Source organism: Benincasa hispida, chromosome 2 (genome assembly GCF_009727055.1).
Source record: "Benincasa hispida cultivar B227 chromosome 2, ASM972705v1, whole genome shotgun sequence".
Taxonomy (NCBI): Eukaryota; Viridiplantae; Streptophyta; class Magnoliopsida; order Cucurbitales; family Cucurbitaceae; genus Benincasa; species Benincasa hispida.
Window position 1 is genome coordinate 47,251,865 of NC_052350.1, and position 24,718 is coordinate 47,276,582.

Below are 24,718 nucleotides of genomic sequence, written 5' to 3' on the forward strand. Positions count from 1 at the left end.
ACGATTTTTTTTTCTGTATTTTGGAAGATTTTAAATTATCTGAAAATTTTGAAATAGTAAGATTTTGAAAAACTATATCTTTATTTTTTTTTAAAAAAAAAAAGAAAATGGTATATCTTGATCTTGATATAAAATTATGTCGTACACAAGAAAATTGAGGCTTCTAATATAATTTCTATATTCACTACAATATATATTCGGTATTTTTTTTCGTGAAAATAAATTTAAATCTCACATTTTAATGATAAATAGATTTCTAAATAAGCCAATATCTTTATTTTATGGCAAAGATTGTTTTGATTACTCGTCCTATTTATGGAATATATTCCATTTTTCATCCCCATAAATAATAACTATCGATCTTTTAGTGCATAACTTAAAAAAAAAAAAAAAAATCTTTTTGTTATTATTATTATTATTATTATGAACTTAACTTCTTCAAGCTCTTCATTAATAATTGCAAGGCATACCTAATTCACAGCTAAATTTTGAAAATAAATATTATGGACCATTGAAAAACTTTACATTTAACAAATATATTCTTATCTAACAATCTTTTAGTCATAACATGATGATACATATAAAATCATACCCACATTTAAAAAAAAAAAAAAGTAATTTAAAATATTGTTTTCTAAAAAAATATTTTATAAAAACAAAGAGGGAAGAAACATATTTTTTGAGTATATATTTTTTTTCTACCGTATGTAGGATGAAGAATCGAAAGACCTTGAGGTCGATAGCAAATTAGTTGAGTTATGCTCATTTTAATGAGTATAGTTTTTATTTGGTTTTCAAAATGTTACATTTTTACTCATGAAACATAAGGATACCAATGTAAAATCTTCAAGTTTATGGGTCAGATGGAAAGTAAACTTAATAATATTTTGAAATCTAAAAACAAAGTCAAAATTAAAATTTAGAGATAAACGTGTAACATTTTAAAATTTATAGACTAAATAACAATCATAAAAAAAATTAAGGAACCAAAAATTTATCTTTCCCAAATTAATATTAAAAAACAGTAGCTAATATTAAAAGTATGCTACTAAACAGGAAAACCAGAACAGAACTATGGTTACAAAGAAATTGTTGGCCAAGTATTTTAACTATATGGTTAAATTACAAATTTGGTAAATAGATTACAAAGAAATTGTTGGCCAAGTATTTTAATTCCAATAGCTTAAAAGTTAGAATCTATTAAAATATTCGATAAAAATCTTATAAATAGTCTAATTTTATTAAATCATGTATAGGTAAATTAACTTTGACATTTATGTCTATTATATATGTTTTTTTTCCATAATCTATACGTATATATTATAATAAAATTAAAAGTTTATAACTATAAATATTTGTCTTTACATTCTATCGTTCAAAAAATGACCGTATAGGTAAATTAACTTTGACATTTATGTCTATTTAGACCATCAATTTTCAAAATTACGATTTTAATTTATAAACTTTGAATTTTTGATCTTAGAATTCACTGTTATACAAAATACAGAATTAAAAGATTAGGATTTTATTAGAGATAAAATCCAAATTTATACCTTAATTCTAAAATATCCAAAACTTGGTATTTTGGGGGAAAATTATTTTTGGGCATGAAAAAGTTGCTTTTTGATCATGTCAAAAAACACCTTACCATGTTCTTCAAGAAAATCTCAATAAATTAATTAATAATGTACACAAAATCCAATAAAACATTCTAAAATAATAACAAAATCACAAAACAAAAATAAATGCAAAAGCCATTTTTTTTGTTTAAAAAAAGATAAATGAAAGAATAATTTTAATAAAAATAAATAGTTATATATAACACAATTGGTAGAGAAAGAAATAATAGCATTTATCATATTTTTGGAAAGAAAATGAAGAAAAGGGAAATTCAATTATGGGATGCAAAAATTCAAGAAGGCAATAAGGGAGAGAAAAGATTGGGAAACAGTTGAAAATTTAATTAAAATAAATAATAAATGTAGAGAGAGAGAAATAATTAAAAAAAAGAACTATATTAAAAAAAACATATTTTTCGCATTTTTCGAAATTGATGTTTGTTTCACATTCTTCTTATTTCTTGATTTTTTTTTTCTGTAGCCGTCTTTGTTAGTTATTATTTATTATTATTTTAATTCCATTTTCCGACTTGTCGTATGTTATTCCTACACTGATAAAAGCTAAAACGACGTCGCTTGGCCCCCAAACTATAGCTTTCTTCTTCATTATTATTATTAAACCAAAAACAAAAAGGTCAGCCATTTATTTTTCAGACAAAGAGTGTTTTGGTTTCTAATGGCTGCACCCACACTCCATTAAAGTTACCATTTTGACCCCCAACACCATCATTACCGCCTTTCATCTCTTTCTTTTTCTTCTACCCTTCACAGGAAACATAAACTGATCATAAGTCTTTCTAAAGCAAAACGTTCTAAAAACAACTCTAAGCTTAGTGGATAAAACACTAATTATCATTAAAATCAACCAAAATCAAAATTTTAGTTTCTTCCTGAAGCATCGGTTTGGTTTAAAATGACAAGGAAGCCAATTTTTTTTGGTTTTTGGTTTTTTGTGAAGCGAATTTGAAAACTAAATCCGAAACCGAACCAAATCGAACTGTGTGAACCCCTAGACTACGATCCTCCATCCATAATGGTAGAACTAAAAGAAAGCCTTCAGAACAAAGAACAAAGATGAGAAAAAGCAGATGACTCCTCCTTCCCATGAGCATGATTTCAATCATTCTAAAAGAACCACACTCAAAAAGTTTGCAGTCTATACATTACTGAAAAGAGCCTAAGCTTACTGTCACCATCTCGGTCTCTAGTACAACAGCGAATCTACAGAAGGAAAATACAGATGCGTAACCGTTCGTCGTCACGGTATTCACATCCAGAAATGGATAGAGATGAATGTCTTCATCTCTAATCGGTTTCTTTCGAGATATGGAGATAGAACCATGTTGCACACACTTGCAGCCATGGTTAATGGCCTAAGCTCCCTTTACAAACAAAAAGAAAAAGAAGAGAAAAAACACGAGGGAAAGACTAGTTATGCCCTCTTAACAAACAACAACAAAAAATGCAGGTTAGAGGCAGGCCATCTTAGTCGACCATTGCGCCGATTAGTTTGATTTTGCGAGCACTGCAAGGACTTTCTTCCCATACATGTTTGTCCTAAGCAAAGGGACGTGCGGTCTGATCGCAGCCACAAGTTTAGCATGAACAGAACTCTGTTTGGCCAAAAAAACATTCATGTAATTCAATTAGAAATCAGATTGAAACAGCAGAGACACTGTAACGTAAGTAATTAAAACAGTTCCAGAACCATTGTTCTTTTTCGTTTTCTTGAGTTGTAATTTCATCGTTTATCAAAAGATAATGGGCGAGTTCAGGAAGATAACATGTAGCAGCAACCAACATATAGTTAAAACTTTGGAACAAGGAGAGTGTGATACTCACTTTGCAAACCCCAGAACGGGCCAGCACTGCTTGAACTGCATAGTTTCCATATGGGTTCAGCATAATTTGACTGAATCGTTCATCATTTATCAACTCATCGACGACTTTGGCGAGATATTCATCTCCAGCATAAACACATCTTTCAACAACATTACTGCTATATTTCTGGATGGACAAGTCCGAAAAATGGCCTTCTAGCCGTTTGAAGATGCCAGATGTCACCCAAGGAAGGTTAGAAGGACACCGTGCAAGCTCGAGGGCAAATTGCACGACATAGTTCCTGCATCATTGCAATGTGAAGTCAAGCACTGAGTTCTGAAACATTACTACGGATGAAAAGGTCACAGACAAAATTATCTAAAACATTTAATCTAACAAACTATAAGAATAGCTAGTTAAACTACATGGACTAAATTTCTAAACCTCAATACTGTACTTGAGATTAAATTGTTACATATTAGGTTCAGATGCTAAATCATTAGTAGCTTCTGTGTATAGTTTATCTCACAAAAACTATACATTCATAAGTGAGTTGCTTTGTTCCATTCAATTACTTTTATTAACATTGGACACCTTTTAAAAAGTTTCTCAGGAAGCTAAACAAACATGTAAACATTTCATTGATACAGGCCAGGGGGAAGATTTCTTAGCCGCTTGATCAATTTAAATAGGATTTTTTTAATTGTTATTTAGGAATAAACAAGAGAGGATGAATCAATCAAACTAGCTCTCCCCTTTTTCCAGAAAAGCATTTTCAATGATAGATATTGCCTCACTACTTTGCAATCTATAAAGCTATTTTCTAACAGTAGTTGAATCAATGAGTTAAAACCTTGAATAAAAACTAGTTTTAGAACTGAACTACAACACTGCAAAATAACAGAGAATGGAGTCCATGGACAATATTAAGGTCAAAAGTTACTTACCCGTACTGATCTTGGGAAAGGACCAAAGCATTACGTACAACCTCACTTAGCAAACGGTCTCGGTGTCTAGCATCAGAAACAGCAAGGCATTTTTGAAGCACGCAACAACCATGACGATCTGTTGCAACCTCGACACAAGATTTTGTTGCAGCATCAAAAAGAAACTGCAGAAGAACTCACTTATCAGCATTCCATTTGTCACAAAAATGATTGTGAAAAAGAATCCCAAAGTAGACTGCCAAGGAAGACGTGCACATGCAAGTCAAATAAAATAAAATAAAATAAAATACAACATAGTTTTCTTTCACTACACTTGGAGGAGAAGGACATTACTACAAGGTACAAGGATAAAAATAAAATCTTCAATTATGAGGCAACAGGTTGAACTAAAATGGGACAGGTTCCAGTACTACATGGTACAAGGATAACCTCTTTTTGATAATTTCATTGATCAATTCATTGTTCTTTCTATCAAATTAAATAAATGAATATCTACCCATAGAACAAGAATCCATGGAGATCTACTACAGAGAAAGATGTTGATGGCAAACACAGCTTGTCACTGATTTTTTTATTTTTTTTATTTTTATTTTTTATAAAAAGATGGAGAGAGAGAGAACAATTAAGATCAGAGAAAAGCAATATTGATAATGAAATCAATACCACAGATATTAAAATTCAATACTTTGACTTACACGTACACACAAATCTTCAGACCACATAAGCTCCCATAATAAATTAAATACCATTGCAAAATCTTATTTCAAGGCCACCTAACTGTCTAGGAATTAGGGATAAATATGAATCTTTTATTGTCTTTTGATATTTAACTAGATCTAGTTGAGCTAAATGTACGAATCAGACATCAAGATAAATGATGGCAATGTCCCAATGGTGTGGAATGTATAGCCTTTGGAGAGTGTTGTCGTGCAGAAGGTATTTGAAGGTTATCCTCTATGCTTACACCCAAGTTTTCAACTCAAGTTTATGTCCCCAAATTATCAAAATGAACTAGAGTTAAACAATAAACAAGTAGAAAAACAAACGCAAGATGACAGGCTAAATTGAGAGAGAGGGTTCATGAAACAGAATCCTGCAGTTATCTCTGTTGCTTGTGCTAATGTATGTCATTTGAACAACAACAATGTCAACTTCTGCACTACTACTACTTTTTGTAATTTGTTTTGAAGAAATAGATTTCCAAAACAACTCCCAACTCATGTTTCTCCCATCATGGTGATGGTGCTAAACTAATCTAACAGCAGATAGAAAAGGAATCAATTTCAAATAATTTGAACATGCAGATGATGGGAATATACTGCTTACCCCAATATAATCAGGCACCAAATACTGCAGACAATGCTGTGCTACGTGGTTACCATTTACATTTTTCATGAGAATCACTATACCAGTCTTCAACAAAGAGACAATCATGGAAAACTGCTCTGGGGTTTTGAGAGTCTCAATGAGCTTTTGAACAGCACGAGTCCTGTAGTTTGGAAGGATGAATATTATAGAAGAGAGTTAACCAAAATAAAAATAAAAGTAAACAGAGATAAAGCATACCCATGCATATTACACGAAATTCGAATCAGTTCACCAGGTCTGTTAATCTTATAAAGAATCTGAAGGCGCTGATCCTCATCACAAACTCCAAGGAGCTTCTGTATCAAATAGTTTCCAAAAGGATCTACCATGAGCTCGGAAACATGATGAATGATCTCACCGAAAATCATCTCAATATCTTCCTTCGTACCCTCACTGAACATCCTTTGTAAGAAGCGACAACCATGTTGATCTTTAGCCATGAGATAAATTTTACCCGTGGCTTCATCAAGAGAGTTACATTTTGGAGGCGGAATCTCTATTTTACGATTTGCATAACTAGACAACATAGAAGATACTCTTAAGTTGTCATGACAGACGCAATCTTTGGCTGTTGAAGCAAAACCATACTGCCTAACATAACAACTTGGACAAAGAAATCCATTTTGACTGATATAATATTTGAGTTTCTCAGAATCTGGAACCTTCATACAATCAACTCCAATCAGTCCATGGGTCCTTGTGGGAATCTTCCTAGGAGAACTTTGCTTGAAACTTTTTTCCTGTGCATCTAATATATCTACATAAGGTGTTGCAAATGCAAGATTTGGTATCCCTGAACCCGCACAATGTGCATTCCCATTGCAGAATCCTTCATGTTTAGACTGCTCACGACAGGGATGAAATGGAACCTCAACAAAACGTTGCTGCTTAGGACTCTGAAACCGCAACGGCCCAAATGCAGCATTACCACAAGATTCAAATAGATTCGAATGTCCTAGTTGCTGATTATGAAGATCATGCAGGTATTGGTGCTGCCATTGCATCCTGCAGCTATGGAGCTGCTCTCCTTTTGCACAATTTGGACCTATTTCACCTTGATTCATTTGTTGTGGGTGCATAAAATGAACTGGGGATAATCCATTCAGCAACATTTGCTCATGATGAGAGGATAAAGGAAGCTGCAAATTTCTAGCAGGCACTTCATGAGTGAATGGCATAGCAGAGGTAGGAGTCTCAAATGACGTAAGGTGGCCGCCAGCCTCCCCCTTCTTGTGGACATCAGAAACAAGTCTTGCTGAAAATGAGAGCTGAGGGGGAAGACCCGGCATACGAATTTCATAATAACCATTGCTCGCACGATTCGAAGGCCTCAAAGAGGGATCAACTACCATTGATGCTTCAGAGTTCATTGATTGCTTATTCAAATAGCCTTCAAATTGGTCATCCATTAAATTGGGATGATTCATCCAAGTTTGCCCTGTCCCCTCCCCACCCAAACTTAATTTCTCCACTGCAGATGTCAAGGACCGGTCTCCAATCCGGTTACTTTCCCCAGTCCGAAATTGACCAGTACTTGATTGCTGAAGATCATTGATCAAGACCGGTCCATTCTCCAAACTTCCATTACTGTGGATTTTCTCCAAGGACAAACTGGAATCTGCAGTCACTGAAGATACTCCGTTTTGAACAGATTCTTCAGAAAATCCATTTTCACAAGCAACCATCGGATTCTCACTGAGAAACCTCTCAAGTTCAAACTTCAGTTTACTGCCCATTTTTCTATTTTGTACACGGGAGAACCCCTTAATCACCTATATTAAAACAGTACCAAGTCTTAGATGAAGAATACAAATATCAAGCAAAATCATTCAGTTCAATCACAAAAGAAATAATACAATGATACAGTAAGTTTCCTATGTCAAGACCAACCTGACAACCACAAAAGAACAAAGTCTATTCAGTATATCTTCAATCACATCACATTTAAACTGAAATGACAACCTCACATTGTAAAAAAATAAACCAATAAGTACTCTGTAGCAACACCCTTTAATCAATAATCCCAAACCTATCAATAACAATCTCATCATTTGAGACGATCGATTGCCCAATAGACAAGTCATTCTATAAACGAAACGTTCAAAACCAAGAAAAAAAAATTTAAAAAACAAAAAACAAAAGATCAATCCTGAATAGCGATCGACCCCTACAGAACCTCATAAAATAAAAAACCAAAAACATCAAAGAAAATATCAGAAGAACTCATAACACAACCACATCATTAGATTTCTAGCTCAAGAACAACCAATCAAAAGAAAGGCTAAATCCAAGAAAATGCGACTACACAATACAAAAAAACCCCCTAAAAGAAACCGTAACCCACATCATAGAAAGTAGAAAAAAGCAATAAACTCACAATGAAAAGGGAAACAAAAACATGGGTCATAAAGTTTTTCACAAACATCATTATACAAAATCCAAGAATCAGAGAGATTTTCAACATCCCGATGATCAAAAAGCGAATGAATATATGAGAATCGAGACTAACCCAGTTGAGGAAATGAGAAATAAAGCGAGACCCACGTGAGAAAAAAGACGAATCAGAGGAAGAAACGACAATATACAGTGGTTTTTCAGTGGGAAAAAAGTGGGAATGAGAGAATGTGGGAAATTGGGTTTATGTTACAACAAAGAACAATGCAAAACAAAGAGTGGTAAAGCGCTGAAGGTAATGTGAGAAAAGAGAGGCGGCGTAAAGAAGAAGAAGAAGAAGAAGAAGAAGATATAGAAATAAAGAGAGAGAGATTGAATGAAGAAAAGAGGAGAGATTACAGGAAAGATGAAGAGAATTGGCAAAATATCAAAACCGAATAAAAATCGAGATCAAAATCAAAACTTTTTTTGATTGAAATTTTAAAAACTAAAATAAAATAAATCAATTTAAAAAAAGATTAGTCATTTAGTAACATGCATGGATTTGGAGTGTTACGTTTTTCATTCAATTCTTCCTCTTTTTCCCACTCTTTCTGTATGCTTACTTTTTCCTATTTTTTAATTTTTTAATTTTTATATTTGGGTTTTATTTCTTATTTTTTTGGACATTGGAATCACAAACTTCCAAAATGCTTCTTGGAATCATGTAATATATTAATTTAATCTACCACACAATACCATAGTCAAATCATTGCCTAAAAATCCCATAATCTACAGATATTTAAAATTTCATATTTGGTAAGATATCTCAACAAACTAATAACTAAAATTTAAAACTAAATCAATAAACAACTTAAAATTTTTTATAAAAAATATCCTACAAGTTTAGCTCTAGAACTTTAGAAATTGTGGTTCGTATTAGCACCGTCGTCGAGATAGATAATGACAATTCGAAGTTAGCTATCAAATTTTAGGTCATTTGAAGTAGGTAGATTTGCTGTTTAGAGAAAAATATTTTGAAATCTTAAAAAAAAAATGAAAAGTTCATAAAAAAAAAGTGTAGAAATAAAATTAGAATTAGAATTATATTTAAAATAATAATAATAAATAAATAAATAGAAGAGAGAAAAGGATGGGAAACGGTTAAAGGAGATGTGGGAATATAAATAAAAATAGGGAAAAAGAAATGGTAAAAAGGGACGCGCTTTTCGCAACTATCGAAACTGATATTTGTTTTGGCTATTTTCTGTGTACTTTTTCTTCTCTCCTTTTTTTTCTTAATTATTTATTTATTTATTTCTCATTTGAATTTTTTATTGCCAAAAATTACACACGTGGATTTATTTTCACACTAATGTTTTATATAAGTGCAGGTTTGGAGTGATTTTAAAAAGTTTGAAATTAGATTTTATCGTTTAAAATCAATTTAATGTTTAATTTTATATTTTTTAGATATATTTTTTATACTATTAGAATTAATTATTAATTTTACATTCTTAGATATATTTTTCATATTATTAAAATTGATTTATTTTTAGAGTAAGGAAAAAATGATTTTATCATAGATTAACTAGACAAATAACCAAGGGTCTTTGGATTGACGTGTTTTTTTAAAGTCTTTTTTATTTAAACACTTCCCATAAAAGTTGTTAAAAATATTCTTCAAAAGTTTGTCAAACACTCTATTTTTTTCTAAAATGACTTAGATTTTAAATTAAACATTTGAAAATGTATTATAAACATTTTTTTTAGCTACCAAATCTGCATTTAACCATAGTTTTTTTTAAGAATAGATAATTGGATTTTTATTTTTAAAAGATAGTAAATCGATGAACCAACTTGTTTATTTATTTTTTCTTTTTTTTTTTTAAAGAAAAATGAACAAAAATAAAGAAATTCTTATCAATAAAATTAAATCCAAAAAATATTTATATTTTACAGAAAAAAAAGTTTGAAGAGTGTTGTATACTTTTAGAATTTTTTCCTATGAAGTGTAAATATTTTTTTATATTTAAAAATACTCCCATATTATAAAAAACGAAAATAGATCATAAAAAAATGATAATTGACTTCAACTTTTTCAAATTTTAAATAATAACAAAACAGTAATTTAAAAAATACAAACAAGATGTTTGTTTGGTTTAATTTTAAAAATAAATCATTTTGAATCAAGTAAAAATGTTTGGCCAACCGTTCGATATGTATTTTAAAAAGATTTTATTAAAAGAATTTAAATACGAATTATTTTTTTTAAAAAAAATCTCTAATCAATCCTAACCGACTTTGAGATAATATTAAATCAAGTTGATCATATTTTTAAGGAAAATCTCAACAATTCAGATAAAAATTACGAAAATTTGATTTTTTTTTTTTTTAAAAAAGGAAATATATGTTCCAACAATTAAACAAGATAAAATCGAGACTTAAAAATTCCAATCAATCTAACCCAACCAGCATATCTTGAGTTCGATTTGGATCAAATAAATAAAAAACATGTTGATTTTATGATTTACTTGAAATAGCCCGAGCCAATGTAAACTTATTACTAATTTTAAAAGTTATATTATTTTTACTTACAATACAAATATATATACATATATTCATTTTAATGTAAATAGGTTCATGATTTTTTCAAATAATTTATTATTCCATGGCTATTAAAAAAAAAACTTTCCTTACACTTTATAAAAAAAAATTCATAATATAAATTAGAATTGAGTGGCTAGTCTTAATTCAATACGTGAGTATAGTTTAACCGGCATCAATTAACTTCAAAATTACATGTTCGATCTCCCCACTCTACATATTATAAAAAAATGAAAATAATTAAATATATATATTTTTCTTTTTTACATATTAACATTTTTTTTTCCTTTTTGAAATGAAAATTTAAATAATGACCCAATAACTCAAGCCAAACACAAACCAAATGCTATATGATTAGGTTGAGTTCATTATTTAATAAAAAATTGTTAAGGTTGAATAAATTATAAAATAATTAAATTCGATTTAAAAAGTGTTACAATCCAATTCTACCTACAAACACCCTAGCTAACTGAGACTATGGACAATTTTATATTTTAATTATTTAGTGATATATACTAATTTGCTGTGATTTTAATATCTTCAATTATTTTACATGCTTTTTTTAATATAATTTTTGATATAAATGTATGGTCTTTTTTTATGACAAAACCTCTAATCGGAAGAGAAATATCACTTACATATAATATTAGTTTTTCATCGACATTCCAACACTTTCATCAATATTTTCATATTTTTCTAGATTTGACGATATTGAAATGATGGGTAAATCATATTTCCATTATATCATAGAAAAATCTACAAAACATAATAATTAAACAGTAAAATCGATAATAGATATGTTAATTTGTTTAATAATCATAAAATGTTTATTTATTAATTTAAATTTAAATTTTGAATTTTTCGCTTTTATAATGTTTCTCCGTCGATATCGATATCAATATTTTTCATCCAAATTTTTGTAAAATTAAAATTTTAATATTTTCATTAAAATTGACATTTTAAACATTTATTTATAACACTTTCCTAATTCAGAAAAAGAAAACAATCATAAACGGTTCCCACGTCAACTTCTACACTTATTTGAATTAAAAAAAAATAATAATAATAGATGTCTTGACGTCCATGAAATATTACGTTGATAAAGTTATAAAGTTGCATTTAATTAACTAATGCTCTCAAATCTGTCAATTTTTTTAATTATTTTTTTTAAAAAGAAGGAGAACATAATCTAAAGTCAACCAAAATAATTTAAATCAACGATAAGTAGGAAATACAATTTTATTATAATTCGATTTATTACTAGACATCTTATTTAAAATAATAAGACAAATATCAATTTATACTCTTAGAATTGAATGGTAACAATTCAAGCCTTAAACTTTAAAGATTGTAACAATTAATCCCCAACCAAAAACTAATAATTATATCAATTTAAACCATGTATCAATTTAAACCTTAAACTCTCGTAAATATATCAATTTAAACTCTAAACTTTCGTTAAAATTCGTTAAAATTTAAATCTCAAACTTTCAAGTAATCAAATAAAACATAATTAAGAGTCAAAAATTGATACAATTATAAAAATTCAAAAATTTAAAATTTAAGTTGATATTAGAATAAAAATTGATACAATTATCAAATTGAGATTTAAGTTAATACATCACCTAAAGTTCACAGGCATGTAATAATAATAGGTCAATAGTACCTTGCCAACCACAAGACACCCATTTCTCAAAGCAATAAGGCCAGATGATACTTTTCAACATGGAAAAAGAGGGAGAACTTTAAGAGAAGAAGATGCTCTTAATCATTAAAATTCCACTAAAGAAGAAGATGGATGCTCTCAATCATTGTCATGTTCTTTGAATGCTTTGACATTTTCATCTAAGGTCACTCTCTAGTACAAAGAAGTGGCTGAATCTACAAAAATAAAGAAGAAAAATGGCTTTTTTTTACCTCAACATTCATCACAGAATTAATTTCTATTTCTCCTCTTTCTCTCTCTCTCCCATGGAATGGCTCTCTTCATTATTACTAAGTGCTACTCTTTCATCAATACCCGTATCCTGAATTGTCCATGGGATTGCCAGCAGGAACTGGTTCAGGCTCCTTGATCTCCACCACCACACAATCTGACATCAAGAATGTCTTTGCCACTGAAGCTGCATGCTCTAAGCAGCATCTAACCACCTGAAATCACATAAACACACAAGCCATTTCAGACAGTTATACGTGTATCTCAACTTTCGAGTCATATTCAACAACTAATATCATCCAAGTTCAAAGAGAAACCAAGCAGGCTACACATTGTTATCATCCAATATGATTTTCAACGAGGTGGAGCCATTGTGATGAAGTTTCAAAGGCTGGAATCACGCCATACATTTTTGTAACTATGATCTTAGTTTTATTATGTTGGATTGAAATTCCTTTTTTCTAGTTAGTCTCTCCTTTTGTTGGACTTGTTTTTTTATGGACCTATACATTCTTTATTACTCCAGAATAAAAACGTTTTAACTATCATCTTAGTTTAATTTTGTTGGACTGAGGTTCTTTTTGAAGTAAGTCCCCAGTCCCTCCTTTTTGTTGGACTAGCTTAGTTTCTTACCCAAGAAAAAAGAATGTTGTAGCTATGTTCTCTTTGTTGTTAGTCCTCAGTCTCTCCCTTTTGTTGGACTTGTTTACACATTTCTCTATGTAAAAGCTCAGTTTCTTGCTACGTTGTAAAAAAATGTTTTTCAAAAAAGTCGTTTTATTTAACTTTTTTATTTTAAAGCCTGCTTAAAATAAACTTTGACAATCTTAAGCTATTTTAAGTGGTTGTCAACCACTCTAATTTATTCCAAAATGACTCATTTTCAAAATTACACTTAAAAAGTTAAATCAAACACACTCTTAATTTTGTTAGATTGAGGTTCTTTTTGTAGTTAGTCCAGAATCTCCTCTTTTCATTCTTTCATATTCATCTCTCTCCGTGAAAGCTCAGTTTCTTACCCAAGAACAAGATTGTTATCACAAAAAAGTCCTCACCTTGGTTGGATCGATGATTCCAGCAGCCATCAAGTCTTCATACTTCCCAGTTGCAGCATTGTATCCATATCTATAGTTGTCACTGGATAATACCTGATAAAGAAACAAAAACCTCAACACTTCTATACAACCACAATGAGGAACAGCAAAGATTGAATGGGGAGTTGTGTCGTAATCATATATACCTTCTCACTAACAACGCTACCGTTGACTCCGGCATTCTTTGCAATCAGCTTGAGGGGATAACTCAATGCTCTCTTGACAATGTCTGCTCCAACCTGCCATCAAACCAATAGAACTTTAGAAACAAAACCAACAGTAGACAGTAAAGAACAACAAAAAGGTAGCAAAAACAAGATGCCTAAACCACCAATAATCAACCAGCCTAAAAAACTTCTATGTAGTGGACTTGTGTGCAGCCATTTTATAGTATGACCGAGTTAATAGAACATTATGATAAAGGAGATAACAATGCACAAAGAAAATTTAAATTTACTGGACAGGTTACCTTCTCCTCATCGTTTTCAAAGGATTCCTTGATGGCATCCACCTTTGATGCAAGTCTGAGGAGGGTGCAACCACCACCAACAACAATACCTTCCTCAACAGCTGCCTGCAAATCATTTTAAATTTTCGAAATTAACCCAAATCTATTCAAGCTGAAAAGGTAATCATTGTTCCAGTCCCAGCTGTTTCTCATAAATTCTTAGATAATACAGTCATTTTAGATAAAAATCTGGAAACTTAACAAGGGATCTGAATTATAAATACAGCATTAGACAGTACCTTTGTAGCATTAAGAGCGTCTTCAACTCTCAATTTCTTTTCCTTGAGTTCTGTCTCAGTTTGTGCTCCAACCTTCAAGATTTGCCAAAAAGTCAGAACCATGTATAGCAAAACAAGCTGATATGCTGCACAAAGCCACAAACCAAATAAATATACCTGTATAACTGCTACACCACCAGAAAGTTTAGCGATTCTCTCATTAAGTTTCTCTTTCTCATAGTCCTGTTCTGCAGCCTACATAATCAATTAGCCAAATCAGTACCCAGTTTTGTCTGCTCAAGCATTGGCGTGGAAAGTTTCAAGCAAAAACAATAAAATGAAATAAAAATATCGCTATCACTACCTCAATCAGATTTTTAATCTGTGCAACACGCTTAGACACTGCATCTTGGGTGCTACCATCACCAACGATCGTTGTGGTATCTTTGGTAAGCACTACCTTGGATGCATGTCCAAGTACCTCTTTTCCAGCTTTGTCTAAGGAAAGCCCTACCTCCTCTCTGATAACCGTGGCTGTATCACAACACAAAAAAGAACTTTCAACAACCCCAGAAAAACACAAATCACACACTTACGTTTCCTTCTTATTAAGATTTTTTAATGATAACTCATATATGAAGAAGAGGAAAGACCTCCAGTGAGAATAGCAATATCGTCAAGGTACTGGCTCTTGCGTTCTCCAAACCCGGGAGCTTTAAGTGCAGCGATCTTCAAAGATCCTCTCAATTTATTTACAACAAGAGTTGCCAGAGCTTCTTGCTCAATATCCTCTGCCATTATCACGACAGGATAGCCACCTCTGATAGCATCCTCCAGTATGTTAATGAGATCCCTTGCATTGGTGATCTTTTTGTCAACAAGAAGCAGCTGTATGATTCCCAAAGTACAGATGGTTAGAAGACACGAACATTTTATACCTGGCAGTTCTAAGAGGGATGGAATATTGCATTTACCTTGCAGTTCTCGAATTCCACAGCCATTTTCTCACTATCAGTAACAAAATAAGGAGAGATATAACCCCTGTCAAACTGCATTCCCTCGACAACGTAGAGACTGTTATCAGCACTTCTTCCCTCTTCAAGAGTCACCACACCCTTCCTTCCTACCTTGCTCATGGCTTCAGCAATCATATTACCCACTTCATAGTTGTTTCCAGCACTAACTGCAGCCACATCGGCCAATTCGCTGTCTTCAACCTAGAACAATATCACATCTTAATCTAGCTTATTCACAAATACATCCAACCATCAAGGACACGTTATGGAGTGATCATGAAGTGGTTAAAATCACTTCGTCATTTTCGAAAGCTCTATGAAACATGCTTATAATCATTCAAAACTAATTTTGATAATATGCAAATTGCATTCAACAGTCTAGACCATTTAACATTTGAATACGATAAAAGTGATTTTAACAATTATTAAAATCACTCCCAAACATGCACCAAATGACAGAATCATTAAACCCTGCAATTTTACCTCTTTTGACATTTGTTTGAGTTCAGAGACCAAGGCTTTGGCAGTTTTTTCAATGCCTCTTGTGATAAGAACAGGGTTTGCTCCAGCTGCTACTACCTAAAATATGTTCATATCAGTTAGTAAAAACTCATATGTGGAGATGCTTAAACATAGCACTACTCTGAATCTGGATACCTTGACACCTTCAGCAATAAGACCCTGAGCCAAAACAACTGAAGTTGTAGTTCCATCACCAGCTAAATCGTTGGTCTTCGCAGCAGCTTGTCTGACTAGCTTAGCACCAATGTTCTCAACTGGATCCTCCAATTCAACCTAACCGTCACAAGTAAAACCACAATGAATGAAACAAATACAAATTTGAAAGTACTTCAGTATAGAGATATAGAATGGAATAAATGAAGTTTAAATACAGAGGTGGGAATGGGATACCTCTTTTGCAACAGTTACACCATCATTAACAATTTTTGGGGAGCCATACTTGCTCTCTAGAACCACATTCCTTCCTTTGGGTCCAAGAGTAACTCCAACTAAGTCTGCAAGTTTGTTCACACCGTTCTGAAACAAAGAGACGTCTCATTACAAGAACTATAAAAGGAACCAAAATAGCTTCATCGCAAGAAGATTTCCAGACAACAAGAACAACTGAATGAACAAGCAACAACTGGAGCTTACCTGTAATTTCTTAATAGCCGAGCCATCCTGGTTGAAGTGCAACTCCTTGGCCATGGCAGAGATCTTGGAAGAACGGTTTCTTCTTAGAACTACGCTCTGTCTTCTCGGGAGTGCAAATGAAGAAATGGATGTGCGAGAAGTCAACTTTTCAGAAGATGATAAAAGCTTTTTATCCATTACACGGCTTCCAGGCGCAGCAAGGGTCCCAATTGCTGTGAAAGTGGAAGCCATCTACCCTCTTCCAAACTGACACAGAAAGTAATCATCACACCGTCAATTTACTTCATAAAAACAATTGCAAACAAATAGGGCAAAGGGTTGACAATGCAATCTGATGGAAATTCATGAGTTGAAAATAAAGTAGACTTAGATTAGAGACCCCATGCAGAGAAGATTGGATAGATTGTAAACCAGAAATGACAAACAACATTATCAACACAGGAATTGACACACAATTCTCAAACGACATCAAAGACCCAAAAAAAAAAAAAAATCATATAGAGAATGAAGAATTAAATCAGCAAGCACGGACGAAAATCAGCTAAAAATACACACAATAAGGGTAAGAAAACCCAAAACCCATGTAGGAAGATTAAATAGAGAAAACCCAGAAACCAAATGACACAATCAAATTCAACAACATAGAATCGACAATTGACATTTGACATTTGACATTTGACACACAATTCTCAAACAACAATAAACACCCAAAAATGTCTGAAAACTCAAACAAAGAGATAGACAAAACACGAGATATAAATGAATCACAAGCTACAAATATGCACACAAGAAGAAGAAAACCCGAAACCCATGTAGAAAATACTAGATAAATCAAAACCCAGAAATGAAATGACACAAATAAATGAATTGATCAATTGACACACAAGTTTCCACCAACAATCGAAACCCAAAAATCCCAAACAGTCAAAAAGCTCAAAAAAGGATACAGAAAACAGAATCAGCAAGCAAAAACAAAACCCAAGTAGAAATGCAAGCATGACCCAGTAGAAGTAAAGGATAAGAAAGTCCAACAGAATGAAAAAAGAGAAGGAATCTTACAAGAAAACGGCGGAGGCGCAAAGGGGTTTTAGGGTTTAGAAGGAGAAGGATTGATTTGGATAAGAGGGTGAGAGGCGAGCGCTGTGAGTGAGGCAAAACAGCGGTAATACAGAGAGTATAAAACGGGTTTTGTAGGAGAAGAGTAGTAGGTTTCTTTATAGCAAATTCCAAAAGGATAGATAGGAAAATGAGAGCAAAACGAACCCAAGAATCATGTAGGCTCTTGAAGCTTCCAGCAATTGTTGGCCGTTGGATTTGGCTTGGCTTCTCCCTCCATTAGAGCCCCCCTCCTCCATTGTCTTATTTTGGAACACTCTAGAACCTTTGCTCCTTCGCCCCTTCCTTTTTTTTAAATACAAAAAACAATATTAATTTTTTTTCCAACTAAAAGTTTAGTGTTATTGTTTTAAATGTTAACTTTCAACGATATTTTCAAATATAATAAAATATCACTATCTATCGCAACCCATCAATGACATTTTATTATATTTATAAATAAGTCGATTCATTTTCTTTTATTTGAAAACAATCAAAAAATTTAGAGTCTAATTGAAATGACTCGAGAAAAAAATCATTTTTATTTAAACTATTTTGATAAAAAAACCATTTAAAATACAATTTAAAAGTGTTTCAAAAGTTATTATGTGCTATTGTGAAACGCTTTAATTTTTTTTATAAAATGACTTATTTTAAAAAATAAGTACTTGAAAAAATTAAACCAAACACATCATTGGTCTATATATCCTAACAATTTAGTTTTAGAATTTCTTGTATATAAATATTATGGTCCGTGTATTTTAAAATTTGTAAGCAATTTAGTTTCTGTCGGGAAAATTATTGTGAAGATCTAATAAGATTTATTGCATAGATAAACCAATAAACTAATTAAGAACCTAATATGTTTATGAACTATAAAGCCTAAATCATTAAATAATAAAAATTGATATTTAATTATAATGAAACTTTTCTTTTACTATTAGAATTTAAAAGTATATGAACTAAATAGTTATTTTACGAGAGTTTGGAGACTAAGAAGTTGTTTGGGCTCCAACTTCAAGTAGAGAGTCATTGGGGCTCCAAACATCTTTACATAGTTTGCAAACTATAATAACTATTTTCTATTTCTTACTATATTTACTATTTTCTACTTCGACTAAAATAGTTTGCATTCTAAATTCAGACTATAATAACCATTTTCGATTTGTTATAATATTTATAATTTTCTACTCATACTAAAATAGTTTGCATTCTAAATATTATCTATAGTAACCAACTCGCTCCAAGCGTCTCTTAAATTGAGGTTGACAAACTAAAATTTTGCCTTTATGAAAGTTTAGGATCAACAATGTTTTTTAACCTTTTTTTTTTTTTCTCTTTATATCTTTTAGTTTGGTAATTATGGAATGGTAGTCCAACCTTCGAGTTTTTAAATAGTACGCTGAGTTTTGCTAAAATGTATTCTTCTTCTTTTTTCTTTGTAATTATATCTTAATTAAGTGTGACAACTGAAATGAGCTGAGTTTTTTTAATACAACAATTGTGAATAAATGAATTGTCGATCTTTGAAATCGTAATAATAAATTGATCCCGAGTTGAGTTTTGAGATTGAAGTTGGTTTGGTTTCTAAGTGAAAAACCAACCGTTTGTGTCATGAGTTATAATGTACAAAATGTACATAGACTTGTTGACTTAGGTGGGTAAGTTTCACAAAGTATAACATCAACGCCATAAATTATAAAGAAAGAAAACTATAATGTCGGGTCGAGTGGGTAAGTTTGGTAAACTAAACAATATGGATGGCTTGGTGAATTATAAATGTTTGCCAATGATAAAACAATTTTACTGATTTTTGTGTTTGTTTTATTTCTTAAAACAATTCGTATTGGGATTCGTGCCCTAAAGCTTCATAATTAATTAGTTGATTAATTTAATCATCAATAAACAATATTAAATTATCCAACAACAATTAAAAATCCAATGTTATTATATGAAGTCTTGCACCAATGTGTAGTTGACATACAAGTGGACCATGTTAAGGAAATGACCTAAAAGATCTATAGTATATGGATAAAGTTGGATGTCTTGTCCCGGTGACATTATGGATGCGGCTCACTTCATAATAGTGGCTTGATCCAAACCGTTCATGTAGAGACATATGAGTGGGGTTATCCTATACAAAGAGTTTGTATAAGACTAGACCGTGAAATATTTAATATCTCTTTGTAAATCCGTTAATTAATGAAATTAATATTTCATAGGATAATCATGTGCAACTCAATCTTAATCCTGAGTAAGTTATGAACTCCTGTTTGTGACATCTCGTTCTTTGATTCGCATTGGTGAGAGTGGCCCAAGTTGTTGACTCAATAACCCTACCATCTTGAGACTTGACTAAATGGGGAACTGAGAACATAACTTCACAAGATGAAATTACTTCTTCTCATATAAGGTAAGTAGATGAGTAGTTCCCTAGAGTACTAATTTCGGGTCTTAAACAAGGAGTCCCACTCTTTCATTGGCCCAAGAGGAACTTAGTTTATGGTTGGGCATAAACAAATTGTTCACTAGAGAAATCAATGGTATTTAAGGAAAGAGATCATTATAGGAAAAAAACAGACATTTGACTCGGTTGTAATTACAAACAGCTCATGAAGAATCAACTTACTTATATTTATCATGGGTGTGTTTGTAATGCATTTTCAAGTGTTTAATTAAAAAAAAAAAGTCATTTTGAAAAAAAAAATGGAGTATTTGGCAACCACTCAAAATAGCTTTTGAAGTGTATTTTCAACCTTTGTCAAAATTGTTTAAACAAAAACTAGTTTATTTAAAAAACACTTTTTTTTAAGTCAATCCAAGCGGGCCCTAAATCCATGGACGTTGTCCTACCGTGCATACTATAGGTCTATAGTGGTTTGCCCTATTGTAGTGAATAGAGGATAATGTAATTAAAAAGTTCAATTAATTAATCTTGGATCGTTGAAGCTTATAATTTGTAGGGTTATAAGATTTATTTGCTAGGATCAACAAGGATCAAATATATTATAAAAATTGAAACACTCAGATTTTGTGAGGAAAAATATTAATTGTATTGGATTCAATTAAATACATGTTTTATTATAAAATTTATTTCAATGAAATTCAAATTATAAATTTATAATATGGAGAGTTATTCAAATAAATAAATTATTTAATGTGAATAAAATTCAAATTAAATAGATAATGGGAGAATTGATTCATTTAAATGTAATTTAAGTGATTTGAATGAGATTCAAATTAAATAGATACCGTAGAAAATAAATATTTAAAACATTTTAATATGAGATATTAAATGGTAATTATTTTGTAATAGTGAATATTATTAGATAATTAATTTAAAATATATGCATAGGGTTGTTATTAGAAGTTACCATTAGAATTCTATAAATAGGACCCTAAGGAGCCCTCATTTAACACAACACTACAACTAAATCTCTACAATTATTTCCCATAGATTCTCCAAAAATTCTCCCAATTTCTAGAGAAGGATTATCTGAAAATTCTCTTTCCTCATTCCCTCATCAAAAAGTTGCTTCCCACAAACCGAAACATTGAGTCATAGTGAGGAAGATCTCGTGGAAAAGAAGACTTCAAGGAGAATACTGTTGGTTCGAGGAGAAGATTTTGTTGTAGTTGTTGATCGGCAGAGGTATGATGCTTAACTTTTTCTTCTAGTTTTTGTATTTTTAATTATTTCAAGAAATCAAAGAACGTGATCACACACTTCTGTTGGGACTCGATCATTTCAAAAGGAATAAGTACATGTTAATTACTGCTAAAACATAACTTTCTTTTTCTCTTTTCTTTTATTTATTTATCTTTTGGTATTGTATGTGTTTGGATTCATAAAGTAAAAAAGTTCATACATTAATGTGCAATACGTTTGCATGTGATACTCCTTTTGGACATATGTTGTACCATTGCTAAAATTTGTTCGTATTCCTTTTAAAAAAAACAGCATTAGTAGCTTAGAGATCCAAGCTTTCATCTTTTGATCAATGATATGTACCTTGATCAGTTAAGCTACGCTTATAATGACAATCTTTATAATTCATTGTTTTAATTACTACGCTTTTTAAAATATTTAATTTTAGTACACATTTCCTAAATGTTAAAAAAACATATTATGCAACGAATTACAAGTTGAATTTTGAAATAAATAATGGCTCCAATATTCACGAAAAATATTTGAAAATTAAAGCAACCATAGGAATTCATATATCTAGATGTAGATAACTATGTTTTGAATTAAATCTCAAGTTATATATATAAATATTTGTCTAAATGTTGGGTTTTCTTTCTTTCCAAACATTGTAGTTTTTAAAACTTTTTATAAAAAGAATTGTAACTTTCGAACCATTTTTAAAATATAGTCGTTTTAAATAGTTGATATTGTAGTTTTTTAAATTTATTATACACATTTCTTCACAAAAAAATATATTATAAAATCGGTTATCAAACTATGTTTAAAAATATTGTTGTTTTTAAATAATTTGACATTTTTTCGTATGAAGTTTATTGTCTCTTTAAGACATAATTTTTGTGGTAGAGGAATGTGGCGCATCCACGCCAATAATCCTTATGCATAGGCTAAAGATGCAACTAGAGGTGTTCAAATGACTCGAGAATCCGAACAACACGGACTACTCAACCTAAATTATAAGGGTTGAGTTGGGTTAGTTTTAATTTTAAGTTGGTTTGAGTTCAATTTTTTATATTTTTTTTTGTTCGGGTTACACTTTTAAAAATTCGGGTTGACCCGACCCAACCCGAATTTTCGATATTATTAAAAATATATATATATGTATATATATATATATAATAACTCATATATATATATACGATGTTTGCATGAAGTTTGTAATAGATATCTTGGATTTTGATATTTAACATTTGAGTTTTATGAAATTTTAATTATTAGTATGTGTTGTATATAAATTTAAATATTTTAAAGTTAATAAAAATAAACTCAACAAAAAAATAAAAAGAAAAATAAATAACCCGACAATCCAACCCAAACCAGCCCTAAAATTCAGTTGGGTTAGGTTGGGTCGGAGACCTTATTCGGGTAACCAATCCGATTGGTAAAAAAAAAATCTCTCCAACCTAATTCATGTACACCTCTAAATATAATTAACATTTAGAACTTATTTAGTAAAGAATTCATATTCTATTTTATGTTTTCAAAATCACTAGGTTCAGCAAAATATGTGTTTAGTAGACAATCGGGATTCCGTTTTTTAAAATTGTTTTCGGATCCTGTGATCCAAACAGTGAAAATTTTGAAAATAACATTTCTATGTTTTCACTGTATCAAGATTTTTATTTTTAAAATTTAAAATGCATAATTATATTAAATAAAGATAAAAAAATCTATAAATACACTATATCATGTTATAAATGTTGGGGGTTGGTGCTCTAAATTCCGTGGTTTTCGTAATTTGTAAATCTGTAAACAAATTATTTATTTAATAAAATAAGGAGTTATTATATTCAACAATTAGTTTGCATTAACTCAATCCAATAAATTAAAATTCGAGGTTATTTTATATAACTTAAACATGTATGCGGTGATATACATGTGAAAAAAATAGAAACTAAACAGAATAGTAAATAGGATAAATATCATAAATGCTTTAACAAAGGAGAAACAAAGGGGAAGAACCGTTCTAACCTTTGTAGACTCCCAAGCCTCTTGAAATTTCTCTTGATCTCTACACGAACTCACCTACACTACCACAGAAATACCTTGCTATTCTTCTAGGAATTCCAAGAGTTGGATGAGTGGTCTCCTAGAGGGATCGTCTCTTGTAACGGAAGCATTTTGTTAGAATGCCTTGCATCCCGCAATCTAATTTTTCCATAAACATATTCAATGAATTAAAACCGAATATAAACATGTAAATTAACATGCTTTAGGGAAAAGATTAGAACGGTTCTTACCTTTGTAGATTCTTAAGTGCCACGAACAATCCTCTCCAAGTTCCAACGAACGAATCTTCAGCGATCTTGATCACGAATAATTTCTTGAACAATCTTGAATACTACCACGAGAGTAACCTCACTATTCTCTGGGATTCGAACAGAGAGATAGGTGGTATCCAACTATTGAGAGAAAGAGGGTAGAAAAGGGTTTTGGAGAATAGAGAGGATTTTCTTTATGGCTTAGGGAAAAAATTCTGCACAATAACACTATGATGTTGTGTATTGTGTTGTGTGTATACTCAAAGACCATAGGAAGGTCTTTATATAGAGAAGTGTCAAGCCTTTTTTCCTAACATTTTAATTTTTTATAATTAATTAAATAACACTTATTTAAGTAATTAGCTCATTTAATTAAATAATACTTAATTAATTAATTAAATTAGTGTTCGACTCAAAAAATGATGTCGTTTTACTAAGATTGATATGAATTTTGTAAGAGATTAATAGTAGAGAGCATAAAGAACTCTTAAAGATTTCAATGTAAAAAATCTTGGGGAATTATGTTGATAGTCTAATTCAATCATTGGCTTAATTGTACTCATACAATTTAATTGTTTCATAACCCATTAGAGACATGTCCTAATGTCCCAATTAGTCAATTAACCTAAAATTGTCAATTAACCCTAATTTAATTCTAAGAAGCTTCCTAAAGACATTCCACTTCAAATTCCTAAATTGTATTAATTCTAGGATTTTCTAGGCCATGACATGCTTGAAATACTTTAGAGTCAATTCGAGAAGGATTTATGTGAATGTTCTAAAATAGTCATACTTTCAAGAAAATAGGAAAAAGTCCAAATTTTCATTCAAGATATCTAGTTCTTGCAACTTCATTACAGTCATGCTATAGATGTAATTTTGCATACAAAAATCTAACAAATTTGAGGTGTCAACTCATTTCTATAAGATTTTATTGAAATTAAACTTAAGGGATGAAATTACAAGAAAAAGCTTCAAGAATTTACTAATCTAA

General features: G+C 30.9%; 2 protein-coding genes across 3 annotated transcripts; both read right to left on the reverse strand.

Moving 5' to 3' along the window:
* Positions 1-2,720: 2,720 nt before the first annotated feature.
* LOC120070941 lies at positions 2,721-8,587 on the reverse strand. 2 transcript variants are annotated; one of them, XM_039022863.1, is made up of 6 exons: positions 8,133-8,218; positions 5,954-7,527; positions 5,714-5,876; positions 4,388-4,551; positions 3,462-3,741; positions 2,721-3,232 (listed from the first exon to the last, which is right to left on the reverse strand). In XM_039022863.1, exons 1-6 carry the CDS (start codon positions 8,181-8,183, stop codon positions 3,125-3,127), a joined length of 2,340 nt encoding a protein of 779 aa, XP_038878791.1. In that variant the 5' UTR covers positions 8,184-8,218; the 3' UTR covers positions 2,721-3,124. The 2 variants fall into 2 exon arrangements, with proteins under 2 accessions (XP_038878791.1, XP_038878792.1); XM_039022864.1 differs by lacking the exon at positions 8,133-8,218 and adding an exon at positions 8,265-8,587 and having other exon boundaries at positions 2,722-3,232.
* Positions 8,588-12,479: 3,892 nt separating this feature from the next.
* Positions 12,480-17,909, reverse strand: LOC120071265 (ruBisCO large subunit-binding protein subunit beta, chloroplastic). The gene is made up of 14 exons (XM_039023433.1): positions 17,722-17,909; positions 16,663-16,908; positions 16,420-16,545; positions 16,165-16,302; positions 15,991-16,086; positions 15,466-15,708; positions 15,145-15,379; positions 14,856-15,025; positions 14,669-14,746; positions 14,513-14,584; positions 14,235-14,339; positions 13,912-14,004; positions 13,727-13,819; positions 12,480-12,886 (listed from the first exon to the last, which is right to left on the reverse strand). Exons 2-14 carry the CDS (start codon positions 16,891-16,893, stop codon positions 12,749-12,751), a joined length of 1,818 nt encoding a protein of 605 aa, XP_038879361.1. The 5' UTR covers positions 16,894-16,908; positions 17,722-17,909; the 3' UTR covers positions 12,480-12,748.
* Positions 17,910-24,718: the final 6,809 nt, after the last annotated feature.

What these genes read in the sequence shown, in the direction of transcription:
- LOC120070941 (XM_039022863.1), bottom strand. Translation starts at nt 8,183, where the DNA reads ATGATGTTTGTGAAAAACTTTATGACCCATGTTTTTGTTTCCCTTTTC. An exon ending in CTTTCCCAAGATCAGTACGG is followed by an intron (nt 3,742 to 4,387) that starts GTAAGTAACTTT and finishes GCAATGATGCAG; the next exon opens with GAACTATGTCGTGCAATTTG. An exon ending in CCCGTTCTGGGGTTTGCAAA is followed by an intron (nt 3,233 to 3,461) that starts GTGAGTATCACA and finishes TTGGCCAAACAG; the next exon opens with AGTTCTGTTCATGCTAAACT.
- LOC120071265 (XM_039023433.1), bottom strand. Translation starts at nt 16,893, where the DNA reads ATGGCTTCCACTTTCACAGCAATTGGGACCCTTGCTGCGCCTGGAAGC. An exon ending in TATTGCTATTCTCACTGGAG is followed by an intron (nt 15,026 to 15,144) that starts GTCTTTCCTCTT and finishes GTTGTGATACAG; the next exon opens with CCACGGTTATCAGAGAGGAG. An exon ending in GTAGCGTTGTTAGTGAGAAG is followed by an intron (nt 13,820 to 13,911) that starts GTATATATGATT and finishes TTTCTTTATCAG; the next exon opens with GTATTATCCAGTGACAACTA.